Consider the following 27,148-nt stretch of genomic DNA (forward strand, 5'->3'; position numbering starts at 1 on the left):
TTATTGACAGTAATTTCTTTTAATTTAGACATTTCATTCGTAAGATCAGAAAGGGGTATTCTTAAGTTATCATAATCTTCTTGTATTTTTATGACTGCTAGTATATAATTACCTTTCTCTCCCATAGCAATATCTTTTTCGTTTAAAATCGTATAAGTAATGTTTTCAAGTTTTAAAGTCCTTCCAACATTAGTCCCATCACCACTGATTTTGACCTGTATGGTATTTCCTTCCAGCAGTTCTCCCTGTTTCTGTAGCCTTTTTATTTGCTCTTCTAAACTCTTAGCAAATTCAATCTGAATACCTTCAGCATCACCAGGGGTTGGCCTCACTTCCCATTGACTATTCAATGCTTGCATCCTCTTTACCATTTTATATTGACATGGAATTTCCTTGGATTTTTGAGCAAGTTCATTCCATGCTTCATTGGAAAGATTGAATTTGTCTTTGATATATAACCAGGTATTCAGTTCATTGATGTCATCACTAGTCAATTCTTTTGTTGGGGCGTTAGTAAAATCTATATCTTGTTCGTTAGCTAGCTCAAAAGTCTCAAACATTCCGGTATCAGGATTAAAAACTTCAACTTTCGTAGCCATAAAATTATAAAGGCCAAGAAAGGATAGTGTTGTCTTGCATTGTTCTTTCAAACTAGATCTTATTCTTGTCCTTTGCTGTGGGGAGTATTCATTAAAAGTTTTATTTTTTTCTGGACCTCTCACTTTGTTTTGTTTTCTGGCAACTTTTAGCGCTATTGCTCTGAATTGTTTCTTATAATAGTTCCTTTGTTTTTCTGTTCTTTTTAAGGCGTCCGTGAGTTTTTCTTCAACGTGTAGTTTTTTAACCTTTTCTTGGACTAATGATTCTTCAAGTTTTCTTTTTGTTTTCCTTAATTCTCTATTTTCCTCTTTAAGTTTTCCAACATCTAACTCGTTGTAATATATTTTGAACCGATAGGTCTTTCCATTTTTCTACGAGTCTAAAATTTTCTTTGCCAACCTGCCACCGCCTTTTAACCGTGCTGCTTTAACTTTTGCTTGTAAATTGTAAATTTGAGTTTTGATCGCACTGATAATTCTGTTGTTGACGGTGATCCCTTTAAGACCCGATTCGTCCAGAACCTTTTCAACAATAGTCTTCAATGCCGACTCATAGCTTTCTCCACCATCGCGTTGTATTTTTTTCGACAATGTATAAATCAGAAAGCTGAAATTGTAAAATTACGAAACATATAATTAAAACTATAGTATTCCCGCGCATTTCCAGAAATCAATTCCAACGCTACTTACTTATTGATTTCGTGGAAAAAATGAGGAAATTCTGCTCCTTTCGAACCTCCTTCGGAAGATTGCTCTCCAAGTGCTTCGACAGCAGGGGCAGCGAAGAGAATCAGTACGAGAGAGGCAAGAAGTATAACATTCGAATTCATTTTGACCGCGTAAAATCCTTACGAATGTGGGTCTGTTTTACATCAAAATGCGGGTTTTTCCATATACTAATCAATTCAGCTGCTACCTTTTTGATTGGTTGATTTTGGAGCTATTTATAGGGGTTTTTGTGCATGTACGTGTGCTGAAATATGAGGAAAGCCATACAAACATTGACCTCACCGATGATCAAAAATTCCAAATTGACCGGGGTAAAAAATAATCTACGAGATCCAGAAAACTAAAAACATTGAAAGGAGATGTTATTCTATCGTTTTCCGTTGCTACCTTTTTCATATTGTTAGAAGAGATGAATATATCCAACAAAATGTACAAAAAAATGTTCAAAATTGTGTGTTTGACCGTGATTTAGGAGGGGGCGTGAGCGTCAGTTTCCTTTTGTTGACCTTTTGTTAAGCGTAAGTTTCATGTGAAAAATTGCACATGTCAACTATTCCCATCAAAGTGTTTCAAAATCTATCCAATGAACTTTCCTTCATATTTCGATTTATGGTGACGAGCATCGCATTTATCAAATATCTGAAATAAAAAATGGGGGTCACCATTCTCGTTTTTGATTTATCTTGAAAAAACATCTCAAATAGTCGAAAACTGACACTTTTCCGAGCGGAGTCTGAGGCGAGTCAGATAAAAATCGCAATTTCTCTACTCAAAATAGAGAAAAAAAGTGAAAATTGGTTTTGAACATGTTCCTTATTTAATTTCGGAAAGAAAAATGCCTAAACTTTGTTAGTTCCATGAAAAATGCGCAGTGCAAAACAAGGAAATTACGGCTTAAGAATAAAAAAAGTGAAATTTAATTTTCAATTAGCCATTGCGGACTGGGTCGAGTTGACATCGCAGTGCATTTTAGGGCTTTTTTAGGGGACGAAATGGACGTCATCTTGGAAATATGTACCCTTAAACAACCCCACAATGAACTGCAACGTCTACAGGACCCAGCGGTTTTTTCCTCGACCTCCGAATTGTTATTATAAAATAAATTAAATAGTACGCACGCTGTGATTGGTTGATAGCCATGTTTGCATGAGGATATGTAAACACAGTTGTGACGTCACAACTTTTGTGTCTTCGCGGTACAAGTTCAAAAATTAAAAATTTACAGTTTCTTTCGAGGGAAAAAACGCCCCCAAAAATGTATTTTGAAGACTAAGTTCCAAATTTTGACTTGTGTCAGGGCCACAGGCATAACCCTATGGTCTCATGCAGGTCTTTCTGATCGTAATATCATGACAATCCCTCGTTGGTCACCGCAAAGAGAATTCCCTCAGGAGCTACAACACACGTCCTCCGTCAGAACTGCTGCGGTTGTTCAGCGACGTGCTTTCTCATGATTTAAATGCACCGCTCGATAAAGAATACAAGTATTTCAAGGAAACAGTCAGCAGCTTCAAACTTTTTCCAGCGATAGCTCTTCAGCTCCACAAAATATCTTCTCGAGGCAAGACGAAACAATCAACTTCGCTGCCATGTTTTCTGGCTGTCAAATTGAGCAAAACCACGTTTCTTTCAACCGAGAATTCCATTCACAGTGACACTTGTTATCCACTATTGATCATTTTCGTAAAGATAATCAATTCTGAAATCTTTTATTAAGATTTCTATTCAATCTTTGGACATTTCTTCGTATTTGTTTTAAAGTTTTAGAATGATAAATGTTTAAAATAGCTAGCGATTTTTTCTTGCTTCACATTTGCCTCCTTGACGTTTATTACACAAAATTTGATTGGCTAACGATCGAAGTTCGTGATGTATGGAGAATTTGTATTTTGATATGAGAATCAAATTCAAATAAAGATTTATTTTCTTGCAAGTGGTAATGTTTTCCCTTAGTATTTATTTTATAAAAGCAATAGAAAACTTTTTTCTCTCTGTTTACATAGCCTGATAGCAACACTCGGGGGGTTGGGAGAATTCTCGACAGTTATGCAAACCCTCGACTACGTCTCGGGTTTGTATAACTGTCTCGAATTCTCCCAACCTCCCCTCGTGTTGCTATCAGGCTATGTAAACACGGAAAAAGTTTTCTATTGCTTAAATATAACCTCTTTATCTTTAACCCTAATGTTTTCCCATTTCAAACCACGAGTCATTTCCTAGAGTATCATTTCTTTGTTTAACAGTTAGCCCTGAGAAGACTGTCACGTGATCATGGATGCAACTCAAACAAAGAATGTATTATTCTCAAAAGAATGATACGTGGTCTGAGATGGGAAACATTACGCCCAAGGTAAAGCGGCATATTCGGATTTCCGTGACCTGAACAATTCTCTTGCTATATAATAAATCGCCGCCGGCGGGGAGAAATATCCTCATTTATTCTACAGCAGCAAGCGATTCCTTTGTGTAGGACAGAATATAAACATCTAGTGCTAGATTCATATATCCAATCGACTGGCTACATCTTTATAATCATAAGACGGGTACTATATTTAAGGAGGCTTATCCCAACCTTTTTCAGTCACTTTGTACTAAAATATTAGCCTGCGTTCAGCCGGTATAATCCCCTCGAAAAACCGTACGGTTATTTCTAGGAAATTATACCGGCTGAACCGAAGGCTAATATGGGCTTTATTTTCCTTTAATATTGTTCGCCTTTGCTTATTGATTTTTGAGTTCATCTGTTTAGTATTTTTTCAAATTGAAAATAAGAAATCGTGAATGACGCCCACCTCTCCCAGGACCAACAACACTTGCAAGCTAGTAAAAGTGGCTCTCATTTAATTGGATAAAATAGCGTGATAGGCCGTAAAATTTGAGGGATTGTCAACGATAATGTATTTTATTGGCTCCTTAGAAATAAGTTTACATTGGATTGTCTCTCGAGAACCTATTTCCCCTTTCCCCCATCAACCCAATATGTCATTCTATGATTTGATAACCGCCTTCAACAAAGCTTTAGAGCTATGACATTACCCCTCCCCATATCTTGTCATCGATGTCCTCATAAATCACGACCACCTAATTTGCGTGGAATCAAATTCGGAATCTTTCTCTAATTCTCGCCCTATTCGCTTGTATCTTCCATCTGAAAAACCACATATCTCTGAAGTGACAAAATCTTTACGATAAGACAAATTACCTTTTGAAAACTGTGGAGCATTTGGAAGTATAGCCTCAGGTGGCAACCAGTAAACAATGAAGAGACACAGGCGCCTGGGATAACTAGTCGAATCAACAGGTGTTATGATAATACTATATAACATCAATCACAGAAATATGGCGACTGCTACTATCATTATTTTGTCTAACAAATCCTTTCGCATAAAACATCAATGGTGTAATTCCTTGCTGATTTGTTTAGTATAACAAACTGCTTTTGGTTATTTTCAAAGACGTGTATACCGTTGTCTCTGTTTTTTGGCATAAAAACTCTCACAAAGCATAATAATTCCAGTATAATTATCCTATAGATAGAAGTTACGCCGGCCATCACGGTTGTTGCTACTACCATCAAGAAATTTTCAAACATGAGACATTAAAACCATCTCCTTTGTACTGAGAAACAAGTTCGAGTAATTTCTGTTTCTTCTGCAAGCTCCAAGATGATTCCAGTTCGTATATTGTGCACAGATTAAAGAGAAGACCGTCGTTTAGGTTCTTGGGTGGGTTGGACCAGATGATGCTCTCCAGGACCTGTAGGGCCTAAATAAAAGAATGTCATCAAAGTAAGTCCCCAGAGTATCCCATAACGATCGCTTTAAGTTCAAAAAAAAGTTTTCGTTCAAATACTTAGCTCCCTATAGAAGCGAGAAAAACAATATCCTCTATACAATACAATAACTTTATTCAACGTGGTCAAAAATACACTTAGCTCAATATATAGGATATTTTGCTAATTTGCAGGTACTGCCACAACAACTCTTTGATTTTCTCTTTTTTTTCTTATTTTCTTTTCTTTTCTTTTTTTTTTCTTTTCTGTTTTCTTTTCTCAAACTGTTTTCTACTTTCATTTACTTTCAATTAATTCCATCTTTTTTTGGTTCAGTTTTCCTTTTCAATCCCCTTATTTTCTTTTCCATTCTCTCCCTTTTTTCGGGCAGCCGGTCGCGAGCGGTTAAAGGAGTACATCTAAGAACAAGTCTCTTATCTCGTCTAGACGAATTACGAAAAGGCGGGAGTACCTCTGAGGTGCAGATCTCAAGTAGACGCGTAGATGCACTTTCCTTATCTAATAAACTAGCATGCTTTAAAAAAACACCCCAACTGTCCGACGATTGGACCTTGTACAAACATTGTTAGTCATCGTTAGTCATCTAATAAGGGTGAATGTAAGGTATAGGGAGAGTTAACTGACCTCTTTTAATTTCCCCAGAAAAAGTAAACAAACAGCAACGTTATTGGTGGCCTGTTGAGAAAAAATAAAGGTTAATTCCCCGAGCATGATCTATCAAGACGTTTATAAATATTTGTAAATAACCTTTAGTCTTTCTTTAGTTACAATCAGTTTTCGTAAAACATTATTATAGCTGACGAAAGTACGCCCGCTTCACAGACGCACTCGTGATTACAGCACGATAACCTTTCCATCGTACGATTTTCTTGTAACATCAACAGATTCCTAGCATTCCCAGCCACCATCACACCCACACCGCCACCAACACTTAAACACATCACATTGCTTTTAGATGATTTGCAAGGCAGAGAGTTTCTTTATCGTTTGGGCAAAAAGAGTGTACACATTTCGAGGGGTTGTTACATAAGGGTTATTTTCAGCGTCATGGAGAAAAAATGGACGAGTGCTTGACGACAATGAAGACGTCATGATGACGCTCAAGGGGATAAAAAGGTTGAGGTGACGACGGTTCAAAAAACCAAAAAGACGCGCAAACGGAATAATCTACGAGAAGCTGCGCATATTTTAGAGGGATCGATTACGTAGAGAATTGTAATGACGTTTGTGGTTTCTCTTTTAATAATCAGAGTCTTTATCGCGACCTATAAAAAGAATGAATTCCTTATATTCTTAACAAGGACCTTGGAGCACCATTGAATGTGCGTACGGGGGGAGGGGTGGGGTGGGTTGAAGGAACCCTTAAAAGGAACGCACTTTTAAGTGTTAAAACACGAAAAGATATTAGAAATTTGGTATCAAAAATAGAATTTGAATTTTGTACTTGAAAACCGAGACATTCAGCTAATATTACCACGACAAGAATAAACCAACAATAACTGAAACGTTCCGATTGTCGCCTATTTTAAAATCTTCGTATACCTCCAAAATGGGATCCCTGTGTAATGTATACCGCTGCTCGTAATGATGCAGGCTCAATCAACTTTACAAAGCTACAAAGACCGGCATAAAATTATATTTAACTCATAGGAAACCATTTTTCAAGTTGATAAGTATTGCATTATTGAAAAGCCGTCACAAACACTGCCGGCGAGTCATAGTCAAGATGGCTTAGTTCCGACAAGTTCTTGACACTAATCTGAGGTCTAAACGCATTTTTATGAATCTAGGAGGTTTTCTCATTACTTACATTGTGAACTTAAGCGACAAATTGTAGTTCAAAATTTATTGGAAGGTAAAATGCGTCATATGACAAGTTAGGTTTGACAATGACTGTCGCGTCTCTCTCGTGATTTGATGGTTTTCTCCTGTTTCCTTCCCTCAAAAGAAACAGCAACACTAAATTCCATCCCAATCTGTGAGTTAGCCGCCGTATCCTGAATTATATTGGCCCAGAGACTATTTCAAGATTCGATCGCGCCTTGAGTTAGCCGTACTCTGACTAATATGTTAGTCGTATATTGGACCAGAGGTTGTCTCAGGGTTCGATCCGTGAGTTAGCCAGCTCAGAGATTGTCTCAGGGCGTCGATAAAATTAATGTCTATAAGTCGTATGGTTAACGGAAGCATAGTCTATCTAAGAGACTAAAAAGCTGCCTTGTTAATAGGCTATCTCAGCAAAGATTCAAAACGTTTTTAAAAGAACCGTACGAATGTCTATGGCATTTTGAAACAAATATCTTCTATATAAAACTAAATCCCTTTATTTGAAGAAAAAATTGAAATTTCCCAAAAGCTTTTTAAAAAAGTCAACGGCTGTATTTAACAGTTGCTCAAGATAAAATAATGAATGTTTGAATAAAAGAAATACACAAAAAGGAAATGAAAACAGAAGACAAAAATCATACAAAATTTAAAATTCAACAGTGTATTTGATTTGATTTTATCTTTATTTGCCGCTTTTATCTGAAGTAGGCTCCTGGTGAGCAAACAAGATTGTCAGACTCAAAAGTCATAATTTTGGAATATCTTTCCCTCCATCATTTTATTCTTTTTTCTTTCTCTTTTAGCAAATTTTAAATTTTCAAACACGTTTTGAAACCTTTGGTGTTCATCTTTTGAGGCAAAAATAGTTCATTAATTTACAATGTAAAATCAATAACAAGTTATTATTACGTTTGAACACGTTTTGAAACCTTTGGTGTTCATCTCAGTTTGAGGCAAAAATAGTTCATTCATTTAAAATGTAGAATCAATAACAAGTTATTATTACGTTTTCCAACACGTTTTGAAACCTTTTGTGTTCATCTTTTGCTGCAAAAATACTGTTCATTAATTTAAAATGTAGAATCAATAACAAGTCGTTATGACATGAGTCCGGAGGCAACTGCAATCATGTGCAAACTGATGGCTCATTATTTTAACATGAAAACGAAAACCCAAAATGATTAATGTGGGGGAACAACGAAGTTGAATTTACTCAGTGCTAATTTAGCGTCTTTCTTGTTCTTGACTGACTTATTCACCGGCTAATGCTTAATTAAATATAAAAACTTGAAATTCTTAAACGCTTTTCTTCCTATTCTTTTTCAGTGTGTGTGTGCGAGTAGTATAGGGAATGGGGGTTCCAGCGCAATCTCAACACGGGGCAAGACCCGTGTCAAAAATCCACCTACGGACGACCCCCACTCCAAGTGTGGTTGAGGGCAACAGCGCACTTAAATATGTTAGTCTATATATGGAGTGCGAAGAATGTAAGAGAACTTTTAAGAAAGAAGCGGATTTGAAAAAGCATTTGAAAATGAAGACGAAGTGTATGAGCAGTTATGATTGTGGATGTGGTAAGAAGTTTGAGACTAAGGTTAAATTGTTTTGGCATTGTCAGGACTGTGAGTACGACTACGACGACCTAAAAAGTGCTTGGTATTAGGTATAAAATATTTCCTATTATATAGATGGAATCCCAAAGCAACTTCAGCACGGTGTCAATACCCGGTAACGGTGAGATTGACGTTAGACAGTTTTGGCGTCAGTCAGAAAGGAAGGTTAAAAGGACTCTCCGAAAAGGTATAGAAGAATTAGGAGCCCTGAAAGCGAGCATAATGGTAGAAGTAAGTTTGTCAAAAGACGAGGTAATGACGACAGCAATGTTGCGATCAAAGTCGTTAGTGATATTAGAATCCACGAATCTGGATAGGTCACTCAGTGAAGCCTTAGAAGCAATAATGGAGTCGCTGTCTAACTACACGAAAGAAGGATCGGGTTGGACAGTAGAGGAGGTTGAAGGAATAGAGATAAGTATAGCCAGGTACGTACCCATACGAGGGGGGAGTTACGTACCGCTACCAACGTGGGTAGAAAGGAAGAAGGCTATTGTAAACGTGAAGAATGAAGACAATCGATGCTTTATGTGGGCAATCAGGTCTGCACTGTATCCAGCAGAGAAGGATCCCTGTAGGACAAGTAAGTATCCCACAGATGATTTAGAGTGGGATGGTGTGGAATTTCCTATGCAGTTGATAGACATCCCCATATTTGAGGAAATAAACGATTTAGCAATTAACGTTTACGGAGTCAGAGAGCAGACGATAGTACCGTTAGTTCTGTCAAAAAGTAAAGGAGAGCGCGTACATTTATTCTACCACGGCGGACACTACTCATGGGTTAAACACATTAGCAGACTATTCTACAGACATACTAAGCACAAAGGCAAAAAGTACTTCTGTGACTGCTGCTTGCTGTCATTTACATCCTTAAATGCCCTAAAGAAACACGATGAGATCTGCCGCGGAGTCGAAGAAGTGGCGCAACGGATCCAGATGCCCACCAACAAAGAGCTTTCATACGCAAACCATCAAAAGCAGATGCAAGTGCCTTACGTGATATATGCAGACTTCGAAGCGTTGATAACTAAGGAAGAGCAGAAACGTGGTGCCACGAATAAGGTAGGATTACACGAGATCTGCTCCTTTGGTTACATAGTAGTCAGATCAGACGGTAAAGCAAACCCTCCTGTGATTTACCGAGGTAAGAACGCAGCTAATGAGTTTCTAGAAGCATTGCGAGAAGAGGAGGGGGAGATAAGAGAACAATTAAGACGTCCAAAGAAGATGGAATTTACCAAAGAGAACCAGGAGGCTTTTAACAAGGCAAAAAAATGCCACATTTGCCAACATACGCTTCTTCAGTTTGGAAGACGAGCCAAGAAAGCGTGGGATGAAGATGGAAAGTATCTAGGAGAAGCTCATTTTAAATGCGGGAAGTATGCTAAGAAAGGTGAGAAGCCGGGAAAGCCCTCCACGCACTGCATTCACTGCCACAAAGCATTTGTTGAGGATTTCTATGTGGATAAGGTTAGGGATCACTGCCACATCACTGGTAAATACAGAGGAGCGGCTCATTGGAAATGCAATATAAACTTCAAAGTAAATCCAGACATGGAGATTCCGGTGTTCTTTCACAACCTCCGCGGTTACGACTCCCATTTGCTACTACAAGGAACAGACGGCTCCGACGTCAAATGCATACCCAACAACAAAGAGCGCTACATGTCCGTAACTGTGGGTAAGCTAAAGTTCTTAGATTCGCAGCAGTTTATGGCGGACTCCTTAGCAAACCTCGTAAAGTATAACACCAACTTTCCCATTTCCAGTCAATATGGCGCGGAAAGGAAAGGAGTCTACCCATATGAATACATGGATTCCTGGGATCGATTCAAAGAGTCCCTACCACCCAAAGATCGCTTCTACAGCACCCTAAACGAGTCCGGTATAAAGGATGAGGAGTACCAGCATGCGTTAGACGTGTGGGAAAAGTACTCCTGTGAGAACATGGGGGACTACCACGACATCTACCTAAGGTCTGACGTAGTGCTGCTTGCAGATGTTTTCCAAAGCTTCAGAAAGATGGCTATGGAATATTACGGATTGGATCCCGCTAATTTCTACACGGCTCCTGGGCTCAGCTGGAGTGCTTTGTTAAAGAAGACAAATGCGCAGTTGGATCTCCTAACGGAGTACGACATGTATCGGTTTATGGAAGACGGTATTCGTGGCGGCGTATGCGGACCCAGCCGACGTTACGCCCGCGCAAACAACCCCTTAGTAGAGCACGACCCAGAGAAACCAACCACATACATTTACTACCTGGATGCGAATAACCTTTATGGTTGGGCAATGTCACAGTACCTACCTGTGAGAGACTTCGAATGGGATCCAGTGAAGCCGATAGACTTCTACATGCAGGTAGGAAAGGAGGAAGACAAGGGTTACGTTTTAGAAGTGGATCTGGAGTACCCAGAGCGCCTGCACGACGAACACAATGAGTTCCCCTTAGCACCAGAAGCGATAGAGATACCATTTAAGCAGCTAAGTCCGCTGCAAAAGCAAATGTGTCCTGGTTACAAACCGTACAGGAAACTAACTATGAACCTGATGGATAAGAAGAAGTATGTGGTACATTACCGCAACCTGCAGTTCTACGTGCGACACGGAATGCGCGTAGAGAAGATCCACAGAGTTCTAAAATTCACGCAGGAACCCTGGATGCGCCCCTACATTGACTTTAACACGCAAAAGCGTACCGCAGCGAAAAATGACTTCGAGAAAAACCTCTTCAAACTGATGAACAACAGCGTGTTCGGAAAGACAATGGAGAACATCCGCAAGCGCGTAAGCGTAAAAATAGTCAGCACCAAAGAGGAAGCAGAAGCATACGTGTCACAGCCAGGCTTCGTTAGATACGTAGAAATGCTGAACTTCTACGTGATTCACATGAAAAGGGCAAACCTCTTACTAAACAAGCCCGTTTACACAGGCTTTACGGTGCTGGATCTATCGAAGCTGCTTATGTATGAGTTCTACTACGATAAGCTTAAGCCAAAGTACGGAGACCGCTGTCGCCTCCTGTACACAGACACCGACTCCCTAATTCTAGAAGTGCAAACGGAAGACGTTTACAAAGACTGCCTCCCCGACATAGACGAGTACGACACCAGCGGTTACCCGAAGGAGCACTTCCTTTACTCTGCGAAGAATAAGAAGGTAATTGGGAAGATGAAAGACGAAATGTTAGGAAAACCCATAGTAGAGTACGTGGGTCTGAAACCAAAGATGTACAGCGTGCTAAAGTTAGACGGCGTAGAAAAGAAAGCTAAAGGCGTAAAAAAGTACGTGGTTAAGAAGGACATTACGCACGAGTCCTACCTCAACGTATTACGAACACGCAAGGAACAGCGGCATAAGATGAACAGCCTGCGCAGCTATGGTCATCAGATACATAACGTCACGCAGGAGAAGGTGTCGCTGTCTGCATTTGACGGTAAGCGATGGATGTGTGATGACGGAGTGCATACGATAGCATTCGGACATCACACGATAAGCAGTTCTTCCATGACGAACCCACGTGTGGGGCCATCGTGAAGATAATACAAGATGGGCTGACCCTTCTTAGCTATTACGCTTCGGATCTGGTAAGTTTCCAAAGACCAATTAGGATCCGTAGCTCTTTTGGATCCTCCTTCTAATTCACCCGGTCCGTAGAGATATCGGACTGTGACATTACCTAATTTTTTTTCATGGGGGAAGACCGCCCTCGAACTTCTGACGAAGGACTTGTGTTCCACGTGTTTCTTTTTTATGGCATCCCTGGGTTTCATTCCCGTAGCCCTGGCCGCCTCGTTGTTCAAAGCCGCGACGACCTGGGGGAGCCGCTGTGTCCATTCCCTGTTGCGTTTGGAGGGATCTTCCAGCTCTTTCCAATACTGGTACCCAAAGAGACGCTCGGCCAAGGTTTTATTGAATCTTTCGACGATGCTCTGACCCCTGTGGTACTCTGCTTCGGCTCTCCTAATCTTAGTGCTGTGGTCTTTCAGGGTCTTAGTAACCACGCCCATAAACTCTGTCCCCGCATCCACTTGCAGCAGCTTAGGCCATTTCAAGACGCGCTTATAAATCCTACCTAGGGCTTCTGCGACTTCCCCAGAATCCTTGCTGGTTATGGGTTCGGCGTCCTTGTATCTGCTTGCGATATCGACTACGGTCAAAGCGTACCTATAGGTCTTTTTTCTCACCTTATCGTGCGGCAAGAAAAGCAAATCCGCCTGATGAACTTCATTGGGGGCATTTACGGTAAAGCTGGGCCTGGGAATGTACTTCGGCACGGGAAGATAAACCTGCCAGATGGTTTGTTTTTTCAACCAGTTCTTAGCCGTTTCTTCTGATACCCTGGCCGCGGTCGCGAGTTTCTTGATGGCCGACGCTCCTTTCCAATAGCCTTCAGGCCCATAGTAAATCCTCTTGAGTTTATCTTCTACGCGGCCCATTATATGAATTTGATTCAAGCGAAGGATAGGACAAGATTGATCTTGCGTCCGTTAAAATCCACCGTCTTTCCGTCCACCTTAATGGTGATGTTTATGCTTTCTACCAAATTAGACAAGTCATAGCTCAAAGAAATGGGAGTGTATTCTACCAGGTCAAATGGATTACCTTTGGGTAGAAACTTGGACATAAGAGAAGACTTTTCTCCATTGTTGTAACTATGGACTAAATCGCAATAGACTTCGTAAGAGGATGCGACTTTCCATTTCACAGGTATGGCTGTGTTGGTAATTGTCTTGCCCGAGGCACATAATAAAGATCCCAATGGGTCAGACTTTCCAAAAGTCATTGAATAATTTGACATATTATGTTTGAGGGTCATTTCGTGCGGCAATCCTGTGGTGAGAGTATAACCGTGTTTTGCTAATTCCTTGGCCAGTGTGATTGGCGTATAATGTCCATCGGGCAGCAATACGGCTTGATAGTTAGATCCTCCTGTATGCTCAGTGACTATGCCCCTAATCAGGTTATACCAAGAATTGTACAAAGAGCAACTAACCAGCCGGACCTTATGGGCTTTGATGGGAGGATTCAAGTAAGTGGTAAAGTCATTCTTGTCGCTTTCCAAAAAGACGATCATTATATTAGATACGCCAAAGCTACGCCTCCCGCCAGCCCTGCGACTCCTACAAAGACCAATTCATTGTCTTTTTGTTTCTTAGAAGGCTGGTAGTAATTCTTGAACTGAGGCTTTCTTAACCCCGTTAATGCCGCGGGGTGCGCCTGCGCATAGAGCTTAAAGGCGTAGTCTGTGTTTTCGAAGTTCTTATCCGCCTGCATTTTGTCTTGGTAGTTCTTGTCCAACCAATCCCTGTAAGCTTGTCTTTTTTCATTCCAAGCTGCCACGTCCCGCTGATATTTCTCCAGCGCTAAATCATGCCTTTTCCTTTCGGCGGCCAAATCTCCGCTGCGATCACCTCTAACTAATCTATCCAAATACTGACCACCATAATTAGCTCCAGTGAATGCTAAAGCTGCAATAACTCCACCTGCGACCACGCTAGCCATTTATATTAGACGCAAGCAAAGCTTACGTCGTCGGCAGGTACTTTTCCTTCCGTAGGTAATCCTTTACCATGATAGCCCCGCCTACGGCAGCGGTCATCTTAGCAAAATTAGCGAAGCTCTTACTTGGGTCTTCAGTAAAGTCTTCTTTGAGCACTTTCTTACCTACCCAACCAATACCCGCAACGATGGAAGTAATAATAGCTGCTTCTTCAACAGTTTTCAACAACGCGGTCGACATTATATTACAAAGCGAGAAGGAAAATCTAGGTCGCCACGGCACGTGGTGATAAATTTACTCCATTTCAGGGATCTTACTTTTTCTAACAGCCGGCTCCACAGGTGCGTGATATGTTGGTGGTTCTACTTTTGGCTTCGTAGCCCGCCATTGTAAGTAAAGGCTGCCTGCTGCTATAGCAACTCCTAACGCGCCGATGACGTACCCAGGATTCCAAAAGGATTCCTCTTCTTTTTCCTCCACCTTTTCCTCCTTTTTTGCCTTGTTCTTTTTATTCATCTCCGCGAGCTTCTTTCCGGCAGCGACTCTGCCTGGAGATTTAGCCTTGGTAATCTTGGTATCTTCTACGGGTGGTTGTTCTTCGGTGCCACTCATCTTATATTAAGGGACTTGAAGGACTTGACAAGTAACTTGATGACGACTTGACAATGACTTGGCAATGACTTGACAACGACTTGACTAAGTACTTGAGGTGACTTGACAACGACTTGACAATGACTTGGCAATGACTTGACAACGACTTGACTAAGTACTTGAGGCGACTTGATCAGGTACCTCAGCAAGTGCCGCCTGGAAGACCTTTTCGACTTCTCTATCCTTCTTGAAGTCCTTCCAAGAGGCACCAAAGGTGCCCGCAAGTTCCTTCAAGTCGACATGCTGAGCTACGTGAAGTGCCGCAGAGGCGACTGCCATTAACTTACCGCACTTCAAAGACAACCACCCGCAGGTTATCTTAAGTTCTTGGGCGATGACATAGTCCTCGCTTATGTCCTTCCGCAGTTGCTCCACGTCGTCTATGGGCAGTGCAAGTCCAAGCAATTTAGTCGCAAGTCGGATAGCGGAGTCTGCTACGGCGTCCGTGGTCTTACTTGCAAGGGCGGCCTCATACCTCTTATGGAACTTCTTGACTTCCTCTTCTGACAACTTATTAACTTGCTCATGGGTAAGTTCCTTGCCTATCATTTCTTTACACTTCCCCGAAGACACAAGGATGTTGAGTTGTTCCTTAAGGTTACTTTCGTCTAACTGCGCGGGGACTTCATCTAAGAGCTGCTCAATGTCCATATATGTTAATGGAATACGGAAACCTCAAAGAGAAGATCATCTTGGAATGTTGGTGCGTTTTTAAATGCCGCATGTATTCGTGTAACTGTTCCTTGCTTATCTCACCGCCGTAGTCGCTTAAGATGGTTTCCAGGTCAGACTTACTTGGAGTATAAAATACTACGAGAGAGCCTATGTTTTCCCTGAAGGGCTTAGAGACACTGGTAAGCTGCTGGGAAAGCAACCAAACGCTGATATTGTCGTGTCTACCGCTGAAGGCGAGCTTAACGAGCTCGGAGGTGCGCTTTTTTACGTCGTCCCCGCAGGCAATGTCATCCAGTATGAGTAAAGTCTGTGTATCTTTAGGGAATTGCTTATGCCAGAACTTCAAATGGCTGGATAACTCGTTAGGGTCTAAGATATCTACGAAGAAGTCGTCATCTTTCACTCCTATGCCCGTCCAGGTGCGGTTATTCACGTAGGTGGGGCAGAGCAGCACGATGTAGTCGAAGCGGTATCTAAAGGGTCCTAATAGCTGCTCCACGACGAACTGGGTCTTTCCGCAGCCGGTGGGTCCTACTATCAGAGCGTTACAAGGCATGTGATCTGGGTTCATTTATATTTTAGAAAATCACAGGGATTTTCACTAGATATATAGATGGAGCCAGTGGAAGCAGTGCAAAGAATTGTCGCCGACGCAAAAGATAAAAGAGACACCATAGAAATGCAAAGGGAGGAGATCGATCGGCTGAAAGAGCGCGTGCAGGAATTGTACGATGAAATGTGCGGTCTGAAGCGCGCAGAACGGTTTGGTGCGCTGATAACTATGGCAACGTGGGCTAAGGAGTCCGTTAAGGACTTCATGCGATATCCCCTGTAGAATGTTAACAATAAGGTTAAATCTTTGTTAAGGATGCCTGGAAACTATTTCAAAGAGTGTCTCAGAATGTTGACGTTTAGGTTAAATCTTTGTTAAGGATGCCTGGAAACTATTTCAAAGAGTGTCTCAGAATGTTGACGTTTAGGTTAAATCTTTGTTAAGGATGTTAAATGGAGGCTAAGATATTGTTAAGTATATATGGACTGCTTGTTGTGTAAGAAGGTGTTCAGCACCAAACAAAGACTTCAATACCACGTTCGTCGCGGCGTTTGTACAAAGAAACCCCTTAGCCGCGCTTGTAAGGATTGCGGTAAGGAATTCAGCACCGTTCAAAAGATGCAACAACATCAGGATAAACGCATTTGTGGGAATAAGGAATTCCACAACCCCTTCGAAATGCAGCAGCATCTGAAAAGGGGCGTCTGTAATCGAACCAGACAGTGTAGTTTCTGTAATAAGATACTTAGTAGTCGTCAACGTTTACAGACGCACCGGAGAACGCATGATTATAGGTTTCTCTCCCGCGCTTACGACTTGGAAGGCGTGGATTGCTACCAATGTGCGGATTTGATGTGTCGCTGCCCGCATAAAGAGGATTACTTAAGGAATCGCATAGATTACCATAAGAAGATAGTCCGTACTTTCCCCTCTTTCGAACGCGCCGAAGGCGTTCCGTGGACTAAAAGGGAGTATTGGAGGCAAGAGTGCGATCGTTGTGGTTGTGTTAGAGAAGAGGAACATATCTTCAACTGTCTTAACAAAGATTTAACCTAAACGTCAACATTCTGAGACACTTTTGAAATAGTTTCCGGGGTGTCTTAACAAAGATTTAACCTAAACATCAACATTCTGAGACACTCTTTGAAATAGTTTCCAGGGTGTCTTAACAAAGATTTAACCTAAACGTCAACATTCTGAGACACTCTTTGAAATAGTTTCCACACATACTTAACAAAGATTTAACCTTATTGTTAACATTCTGGGACACTTTTGAAATAGCATTTCTTGGGGCCTTTAATAGTAAGGTAGGGTTTGCGCAAAGAGTCTCAAATCCCATCCTTATTTTTATTCATTAATAATAATAAATAAAAATAAAGACCCCTTTTAAGGGCGCTTGCATAATCTAATAATAATAAATAAAGATAAGAACCCCTTTTAAAGGTATATGCTAGCCTACGCAGCCGCCTTCTTAGGAGGATTCCTAATCGCCCTTTCAATATATGGACTGTATTACTTGCGAACTACCTGCCGACTGCATTACCCCTTGTAAGCCGCCGATACCCAAGCCGCGTAAAAAATACACCTGCCTTCATTGCGACAGGGTATTCTCCGAAGGATCCTTTGTGGGGCATTGGTGCTCCGCGGATCCTAAAGCGCAGCGGACTTTAGCAGACGCGCTTAACTACAAAGAGGAGATGGAGTGACTGTTCTTTCAATGTCAAACTTCCATCGGCCATTTACCTTACCATAGCTGCGTAAGTGGGTGAATTCCTCGCCCTGAATTACGTACCGCACGCAATCCGGCGCCCAAAGGGAATATTCCTTGCCTTCTAAGTCTTTGAGGACTAACCGTAAACGGTCGATGTCTTCGAAGACGACGTAATTTTTTATTTCGTATGCTTTACCGTGGGCAAGATCACGCCAGTGAGTCAAGCTGAGCTTCATTATACCTATGGAATATCTTTAGGTGCGTTTTCAAAGTGGCGTAGGACTTAAACCGCTTTACACAGCCCTTACAGGGAATACGAATGCCATCCGCGTAATCCATCAGGGCACGGCAGATAATGTCGTAATCGTTGCTAACCATAGTTAGGTAACCATTTACATCAAGCTGCGAGATTTTCTTAGATTGCTTCGCGGATAAGACGCCGTTTCCTTTTGGGGTTTTCAACTCAATACACAACCCGCGGTATTTCTTGTGGGCGTTAAGGATTAAAAGGTCTGGCTGGCCGGCTTGGTAGCCTTTTCGCCAGCATGTTATGCGCTTGCTGTCAGAATCCTGCAGCTCGCCAAGGCCTGGTGCTATGATGAATTCAGGGTAAAACCTACGCATGTAATCGACTACCTTTGCATGCAGGTCAGCTTCATTTTCTATCTTAAAAACTAATTTATTCGGGCTGTCGAAGCGTTTGTCCATCGCATATTTACCCGTCTTTCTCAACGCGGGTAGGACTTCTTCGAGGACCCAATCTTGGAATTCTTCTGCCTTTGCCATCTTCGAGGAGAATATCAACTGATACAACCCGGATTCGTTCACATACAGGGAATGTGGGTGTGAATTGGAAGGGAGGCGATTCACCTCCATTCTAAGTTCGCTAAGCCTTACCTTGTATTTATCGCGAACGTGCACCTTAATCGCATCTTTTGGGCGCTCGTAACCCAATGCGGCCGCTACTTCCTTTGCTTTGAAGTACAATTTATCGCCTTGCACGACTTGCAGTTTCGTACCGTTGCTTTCAAATACGCGAAGCATTGTATATTCAAGAAATATTTTAACATTGACGACTTCATTCCTCAGCCGTCCTAGTAGGCAACGCTTTTCAATTGGTTCATTTCTACGCTTAACTGCGCGTCAGACACGACGAAGACGTAGCAGTTTATTTTATCACCGTCGCCCGCGGAGGCATTCTTGGTGCGTTTGATCTCCAATGTTATGCCATCCTGCGTATTTACTAGACGGAGGCCTTGACCATGTAGGTCTTCGTCGTTAATGGTGCGCATGTCAATCCACAGCGCATATTTGTCCTTAAAGAATTCCTCAGGGCTAATTTGGTCGCCAAACTTGCGCATGGCCTCTCTGTACACGTCTGCGGGCTTTATCCCCTGGGAGTAGACCTTGTTTGGAACGCCGTTGATATTCACGCCGACGTTAGTAATGTTGGGGTTGTGAAAGGCCTCGGAGTCGCGCTTACCGGCTTCGTAGGGTTTGGCAAACACCAGCATCAACCCCGTGAGACTTCTTCGGGGGAGGTTAATGCTTTGGTTGATAACCTCATCCGTCTTATCCAGGAAGCTGAACGTCTTATACATCACTACGTGGTCGTAAAGGAATGCCTTGCCGGAGCTGTATTCCATGCCAGCGCTACGGGCCAGCTCTTCGCTGTATACCGTTTCGTACTGTAGCTCTAAGTTGGTAATAGAGTATGGGGTTGTTGTGGTAAGTGCAGTGCTTAGCCCACCAATGATGTTATTAGCATCTGCTAAAGTTACTTCAAACTGTAGCTCGGATAACTGTCTTGGGTAATACACACCGTGATTCGTGATTACTTCAAAGTCCAGTGGTATGACATACTTACTACCATAGGCGGTCTTTATTCGCTTTGCGTCTGCCACTGCGGTTTCTCCGCTGCCGTCAGTAGGTTGCGTTTTCGTAGGTGTGCGGACCTTACGTAGAATGACACTGCCAATTCCTTGTTCTATCCTTTGCGCGCGGTCAAAGGCCGTCAACCATAAGTCTTTGTACGTGGTATACAGATCGTACCTATTTAAGTCCAGCAAGGATTCCCCGGCGAACTTTACGCGCATCTTAGAAACGATGTTGCGACCCACGTTGTTAACGATAATCCTTTCATCTGTGGGGCTTGACTGCACCGCTAGGTCAAACCTTAGCGCCAGGGTGCCAGGAACTAAGACTAGGTTATCTGTTAGGCGGGGCACGCCTACGTACAGCGTTTCCCCTGGCTTTGCGCTACTGGGGGTAAAGGTGACCCGGTGAAAGGTGCGTTCTGCTTTCAGCCCGCCAACCTGCTTAGGTAATACGTTGGGATTTAACTTTGAGCTTATCATATATAATGGAAGTAGAAGGAACGGATTTTGACCCCCTTACCGAAGAAGGCCAAGTCGATATTAACGATGAAGAATACGACGCATGGATTAAGGACGCGGATACCAAGCCCCTAGTCTACGACATGGCCTTGATAAGCAAGTATGGCAATAGGTGGAAAAGCTTCAAGGCAGCCTTGAATCGCATGTGGCAATCAAGGAACCGCGGCAGCCCCGTCCCCGAGTACTTGGAACTTCAAAACACAGACGAAGCAGCCGCGCGGGAAACCGTAGAGTGGGCAATGCAAGAGCTAACGCAGCGCTACGACAACTTTGATGCTGACGACGTAAAGCTTACGGAAAAGGGAAACAAAGTCCTCATAAGCGTCCAAGACTTAAGATTTCCCGACAAAGACCGCTGGACAAAACCGCAACCCCTCTTTGATGAGGAGGGCAACGTTAGGGGCGACGTCTCAAGATTAAAAGGCTTTCAGCAGGCTACTAGGAGCATGTTAGAAAGGTTGCAAACCCTGAATGAAAAGGTTGCGCTAGAAAGGCGCGCTATCGAACTGCAAAAGGCGCTGGAAGAAAAAGAGGCGGCGTACGAAAAGCAAAGTCGACTACTTGCTAATGCTGAGAAGAAGTTTAGTCAACGAGACGTAAGAATGGAAGAAATGACGAAACACTTAGATCAGGCTTTACGTGATCGGGATAAAGCAGAAAGGGAGTTGGAGGAGGCTAAGAAATCACATGCTCCGACGGCGGCGTTAGAAAAAACGCTAAAGGAAAGGGAGTCAAGCTATAAAAAACAATTGTTGCGGCTGGGTCAAAGTAAAGACGAAAGCATACTGCAAATTAAACGAGAAGCCGAAAAGGCTTTAGATGAAAGGGATACAGCTCGACAGGCTTTTCGCCTTGCTCTGCAGGACCTAAACATGAGTCAGGAGGAAGTTAGGAAATTACAAACCACCATAGAGGGTTCTTTGGTGGAGCGGCGGCAGTTAGTTGCTGAAATCAACATTAAAGAAGAGCAAATCCAGCAAAAAACTCAGGCCATCGAAGACCTGGAAAAAAACATATCCGAAAAGCAGGAAATAATTGCGGACCTAACTCGTCCCGAAGAAGAAAGGGAGGCTGCCCAAAGGGAATTAGAAGCCCTTCAGGAGAGAGTTGCGGAATTACAGGCGCAAAAGGACAACCTGGAAAAGGAGCTGGGGCTTACCACCAAGGAAAAGGTAAAAAGAGCTCTGGTGAAGTATGGTATTCCGCTGGCATTTGCGGTTGCTATTTCGAGCGTAGTAGGAGTCATCCTATCCACGCTTAAGGCTACGGGCGCGGGCGTAAAGAAATTAGGCAGTGGGCTGACGGACTTGGGAAAAAAGATGGCAGCCGGTCTTCCTGGGCTGCTGGGTAGCGTTCTTGGCCTGGCGCTTAGGGCCGGCGGCGAACTGTTAAAGTTCGTGGGGAATAACATTTGGATCTTGGTCGTAGCTATTGGAGTGGTACTCCTGAAGAAGATGAAGGGTTAATCTTATCCTTGTATGTTATGTCGGGCTTATCGTCGTCGGGCGCCCGAGGCGTCCTCGACTGGGGATAAGTAAAGATAGTATTCGCGCCGCCTTGATAATGCGGAACTAGCGGCAGCACGCTCATGGTGCTAATGGGCTTATGATTCCAAGTGGCATCCGTCGAAGGGGCATCAGTCGGGGCGGCATTTATCCGAACGCGACCCAGCTTCCCGGCATCGGCGCCCGACGTAATCTTATCACTGGGGCGAATCTGTAACTTCGCATATTGACAATTAGCTATCATGTGAAAAGTTACGGGCGTCAAATCTTCTGGGGTACTTCCGTTGGCCTCAAATGAGAAATGAACTGGGTTCCTATTGTTGTCTTTTTTTCTGTAAGGCTGTAATGGTCGGTTACTCTCATCAACGATCCTAAACCCAACATTACACGACCACCCCGTCGAAGTACTAATAGTACACATGATTAATCCCAGGCCTCCAACCTTTACCCACAGCCCGGTATCAAACCATTTATCATTCACGTAGTCCTTCTCCTCCAAGTAATGAAGGAACCAATCTTCCTTCGCATGTGGATTCATATACTTCAGCAAACATAGTTTGCTTCTAGAGACTAAGCACCGTAAGAGTGCTGATGCTCTTGTGATTATAAACGTAATCTCTTTGATCCTCTATGCTATTTACCGTGACCTTTCCCGTATCGTCTACGCGTATTTGCAGCTTTACCTTCCCGTGGCAATCGGCAACCATGCGTAAAGTCCAAACGGAATGATTTTCAAGGCTGCTGGGGTTGGGCTCTACGGAAAAATGCGCAGGCACCCTGTTGTTTGTCTTACTTCTCATAGGCTGCAGTACGCCATTGTCATCGCAGAACCTAAAGCCCACGTTGGCATGGCTGCTCGTGCCAATGCAAATACTACAAAGGATCAATTTCTTTCCTGAGTAATTCAAATTCACGGACATGCCCGTGACATCAACCCAAGATGCCTGGTTGTATTTTTTCTCGCCTGTGTAAGTCGTATAAACACAATCTACTCCAGCTACGTAGGGGTTGTTCATCGCCATATATAATAGCTCAGACCAACACCCGCGGTGGCTAAGCCGGCTTTTAGTAAGTTATGGTCATATTCCTCAGGTATCGCAGGCAAAACCTTCTTCTTTACGTTCTTTGGTGCGGGCTTTTCTACGTGCTCCTTCTTAGGCTTCTCCACGAAATGGGGGATGCTTCTAAGAGTGTCAGAGTTCACGTCGTTCGCCCCAAACATCATATCCTTAGTAGCTCGCTGCAGCTTATTGTTGTAACCCACGACGGAATTGGCGTTGATAACCAAATTACTTGGCATCAACCAACAACCAGGCGACAAAGCGTAATCCAGTCGCACTTTAGACTGCTGCACTGCAAGTTGATATCTCTGCACCGACTTAGAGATCTCATTCTCAATAACAGCGCTTTCGAAGAGGACAAGGAATACTTGTTGCGTTTCCTGCGACGCACCGGAGGCATCTACGATGGGGCTGCGAGTGCTAACCTGGGCCCCTAGAATGCAGTAAACAAAGGCTTCGATGCTTCGATTAATCCTTGCGAGATTCTTTAGACCAATGCCCTTTGCGGCAAAGAAAGGCGCCCAAGGATATTTCTCTTTGCTTTCTATGAAGTAAATCAAGTCACCTTTTGACGCTTTACCCCCTAAGTCGGAGAATTCCCATCTGCTAGGATACCCCATACCCGGAGTTTCTATGCTGGCGCCAACATACGAAGCATAGGTGTAAGTCTCTCCTAAACCATGGGCGGCACCCTCTTTGTTGCGAAAATCATGGTTGGTAAGCTTAAACTCATTCCTTAATCGCTCCCATGCGACTTTGTCATATTTGTTATCCTTCGGCTTAAAGATAGTGTCACTAGGAAGCGGTGCTCCTAACTCAAACAATATCCTACGAATAGTAAAAGCAACATGAAATCGCAGGAAAGGAATATGGAACATGTCCGCGGCTATACCGCATCCTTTAGTAGCAGCCCAGACAGCAAAGTTTAACTGCTGCGGCCAATACCGCATGTTGGGACCTGATAACCATTCTCTGGATTCTTTCCCTGAGGTATGTTTCATGGCAGTTTCTCTAAAGATGTCTCTGACTTTTATTTTGAAAGTCGTAGAACCCACGGGGATTTCTAAGGAGGTAACCATCTTAGCAAAGTCATTTGCGCCGCCTTTGTTATCGTAAAATGGGTAATCCTCCGTTGCCGGTAATAAATTCTCTGGAAAATTAGGCTGCCTTTCTTTATGCTCGGGTTTTGGGTTCTTTGGCTCCAAGTCCGCATTGCTGTACATTCTGGAGCCTTCATAGTAAATCCCATCGGGTCTTCTTTCGAACTTACTAGGGTCTGCATGCGGAAACATCTTCCTAAATGCTCTCCAGTTGGCATAATCCCTGTTGTCGTGATGTGGCTGCTCCTCAATATCATTCCCAAAAGCGTCGTACATTAGTATATATAATGGATGTTATACCATCAGCACCTCCACTTTATCCTGATTTACCTAGGGAGGGACCTAACGAATTAAACGCTGAAAACTTTAGGCTCAACAAAGCGAACTTAATCCTGGCTTACTTGGAAGGGCAGGCAAAACACTATGAAAAAGTTAGAAAAAAGTACGTTAGAGCCCGGAGTACGCTACATAAGATTGCGATAACTTCAGGATCCATATCTGTTGTGTTAACGGGCTCTGGCGTTGCTACTTCGCTTACTGGGCCGGGAATAATCGTTGGAGTTCCTTTGGCCGGCGTTGGGGCAACCTCTGGTATTATTTCTGCTGTTGCTACGGGTATTATGAAAAAGCTATCCACGAAAATATCCAAGCATGACACGACAATAGCTCTGTCTAGGGCTAAAGTAAATACTATTACCGACCTTGTCTCAAAGGCTTTGCGTGACAGAAAGATAGACGACGTAGAATTCTCGCTTATCTTAGCCGAAGAAGACAAATACGAGAAACTAAAGACGGACATAAGGAATAAAAAAACAGTCGTAAAAGATCTTTCCGAGGAATCTCGCAAAAAGATCTACCAAGAAGCGAAAGAAGAGCTTCAAAGAAAGCTTGCTCAGTAAATATCGTGACGGGATTCTATTTACATATCGAACGTCAGTCTAGAAATTACGCGTAATCTTATGCCATAAGATTTATGCTAATTACTCATCTTATGCCATAAGATTCACTATCTTCTCGGAATCCATCCTAACAGGGGGTGGTTGGGGTCAATTTCGTAAAATATTTCGTAAATTACGTCAGGATAATAAGGAATATCCTTATCCAGCCGACAAAACATCCACTCGGCTTTTGTCATATCAGAAACCTCGGGAATAGACTTACCGGTAATTTCAGACAAAAGATAGGGAATAGCTTTGTAATATTTCCCTAGTTTTAATTTTTTCAGCGTTTTCCGTAGACTTTGCGGGGTTGGCTCTTCTAAATGGTCTATGATTTTCTTCTTTACTTCGTTGTCTAAATATACCGGTCGATAACCTTGGATATGACTCATCCAGTCCCTAAAGTATTTTATTCTCTTATAAGGTGTTTTCTTACGACCTCCATTGGCGTAATATTGCTCTCTGGTAGCATTTGGTACGGCATTACGAATATTCTTACCACACTCGTAACACTGTGCTGACGTGTCGTCTTCTATTTGCATTTTCTTACCACAACAAATATACTTATTTGGCTTAGAAGGTACAAACTTGGGTTTCAAGCACTTTACACAGAAATCATAAGCAAACTCTTTACATTCTTCACACTCCATATATAGACTAATATATTTAAGTGCGCTGTTGCCCTCAACCACACTTGGAGTGGGGGTCGTCCGTAGGTGGATTTTTGATACGGATCTTGCCCGTGTTGAGATTGCGCTGGAACCCCCATTCCCTATACTACTGTGCGTGTTTATGAACTAGTGCGCACTGTAAAAATAGTGCGTCATCATATTTCCATTATGTCCAAATGGTTAGATGTTTGACTTTCAAAATATTTCCATGATCTCAACTCGATCGATTTTTCCAGTTGTTTTTTTCCCTCACAACATCCTACCGTTTTACTTTATCAAACCCATGCAGTCCTTTAGGGAAAGTTCATCTAATATGCCAGGGGGGGGGGGGGGGGGGGGAACGGTTAAAAAAATAAGGAGGAGAAATAGTCACCTTTACTCGAACAATATAATTTACCATACCCTATCCTATCCCCTGTAACGCCATTATCTTAACTCCCACTGAAACTCTACATAAAGATACATACCACAGAGTTTTCTGGATCTAGCTTGGTGGCAGCTACAAAATGCTTGTGAGCATCTTCGTGGGATCCTCTGGCGAGCGCCATAAAACCCCTGGGAAATAAATGAATATGTCATGTCAGTCGGGAAAGACTGGAGTCTTATAAGATAAGGGCATATCAAGTAAACATGTACCTCCCTATTTCTTTTCATTCTTGATAATGTATTTAATGTAAGAAGAATATTAACCTTCTTATTTTCATAATGAATAACCAAAACAGTAGCAGTGACGAGAGCAGCATATAAAAAGTGGTGAAAATAGCAATAGCAGCCACAGCAACAACAGCAGCAGCAACAACAGCAACAACAGCTGTAACAGAACAGCAATGACAACAGCAATACCAACAGCAATACCAACAGCAACAGCAACAACAACAGCATCAACAACAGCATCAACAACAACAGCAACAGCAAAAACAACAACAGCATCAATAGCAACAACAGCTGCAACAGAACAGCAACGACAACAGCAATGCCAACAGCAATACCAACAGCAACTGCAACAACAACAGCGAAAACAACAACAGCAACAACAGCAACAACTGCAACAACAACAGCAACAGCAACAACAACAACAACAGCAACAACAACAACAGCAACAACAACAGCAACAGATGACCAAACAACGAAAAAAAAAACAAAGACAACAACAACAACAGCAAAACTTACTTGTTCATGACCACAGTACTCATATTTTCCGGGTCTCCTGTTGCTCTTTCTTCAACGATTTTAAAATAGTTCTCTGCTCTTTCCAAATCTCCAAGCTTTTGAGGAAAAAAAGTGATAAAACCATTGAATAATGCTCAATCTTAAAAGCAAGTATTGCGTCAGATCCAATTGAAAGGAGTATAGTAAATGGTTTCCCATCGTGCTCTCTTCATCTGCCGAAAACTTCTTATTACGACCTTACGCTATGCAGGTAGTTGTTGCTTCTAAATCGAGGTATAAATCATAACATTGAAATGCTTTCCTATTGTACTCTATCCATTTAAAGGTAGAGGTAAAGTTACTATATTTAACGTCGTTAGTACATTCTGCTACGTAGCTGGTATCCCAGGAAGCCGACGATGCGCACTTTAACCCCTCTCTCTATCAAAAAACGTCGAGTTGACATAACAGTGCATTGGGAGACTGTTTTAGGGGACAAAATAGACGCCATCTTGGAAATATGGCCCCAAACCCGTCCCACAATGCACTGCAATGCCAACTCGACTCAGTTTTTTCCTCCACCTCGGAATGGGTAATAAGTGACCCGGTAGTTTACAATCTAGTGTAACAGGACCTTTAGCACGCAGCACCCATGGATGAAAATAAATATA

At 42.5% G+C, this 27,148-nt stretch overlaps 2 protein-coding genes across 2 annotated transcripts in view; both read right to left on the reverse strand.

Annotated features, from left to right (window-relative positions):
* Positions 1-54: 54 nt before the first annotated feature.
* On the reverse strand, positions 55-1,768 carry LOC148912965 (uncharacterized). The gene is made up of 2 exons (XM_089026843.1): positions 1,290-1,768; positions 55-1,206 (listed from the first exon to the last, which is right to left on the reverse strand). Exons 1-2 carry the CDS (start codon positions 1,427-1,429, stop codon positions 972-974), a joined length of 375 nt encoding a protein of 124 aa, XP_088882969.1. The 5' UTR covers positions 1,430-1,768; the 3' UTR covers positions 55-971.
* A 2,384-nt stretch (positions 1,769-4,152) lies between these two features.
* LOC116291990 (uncharacterized) overlaps positions 4,153-27,148 on the reverse strand; it is a 33,028-nt gene continuing 10,032 nt past the window's right edge. The window contains exons 13-16 of the mRNA XM_089026842.1: positions 26,499-26,593; positions 25,796-25,883; positions 5,746-5,796; positions 4,153-5,093 (exon numbers count right to left, since the gene is read on the reverse strand). Of these exons, the coding sequence (XP_088882968.1) occupies positions 4,902-5,093; positions 5,746-5,796; positions 25,796-25,883; positions 26,499-26,593 (426 nt within the window). The 3' untranslated portion in view covers positions 4,153-4,901. The remainder of the gene's footprint in view (positions 5,094-5,745; positions 5,797-25,795; positions 25,884-26,498; positions 26,594-27,148) is intronic.

The sequence above is a fragment of the Actinia tenebrosa genome, unplaced genomic scaffold (genome assembly GCF_029948245.1).
Source record: "Actinia tenebrosa isolate PJP-AT-01 unplaced genomic scaffold, QUT_ActTen_1.0 PGA_scaffold10__47_contigs__length_13832649, whole genome shotgun sequence".
NCBI classification, from domain to species: Eukaryota; Metazoa; Cnidaria; class Anthozoa; order Actiniaria; family Actiniidae; genus Actinia; species Actinia tenebrosa.

What these genes read in the sequence shown, in the direction of transcription:
- LOC148912965 (XM_089026843.1), bottom strand. Translation starts at nt 1,429, where the DNA reads ATGAATTCGAATGTTATACTTCTTGCCTCTCTCGTACTGATTCTCTTC. An exon ending in TTTTTCCACGAAATCAATAA is followed by an intron (nt 1,207 to 1,289) that starts GTAAGTAGCGTT and finishes TTACAATTTCAG; the next exon opens with CTTTCTGATTTATACATTGT.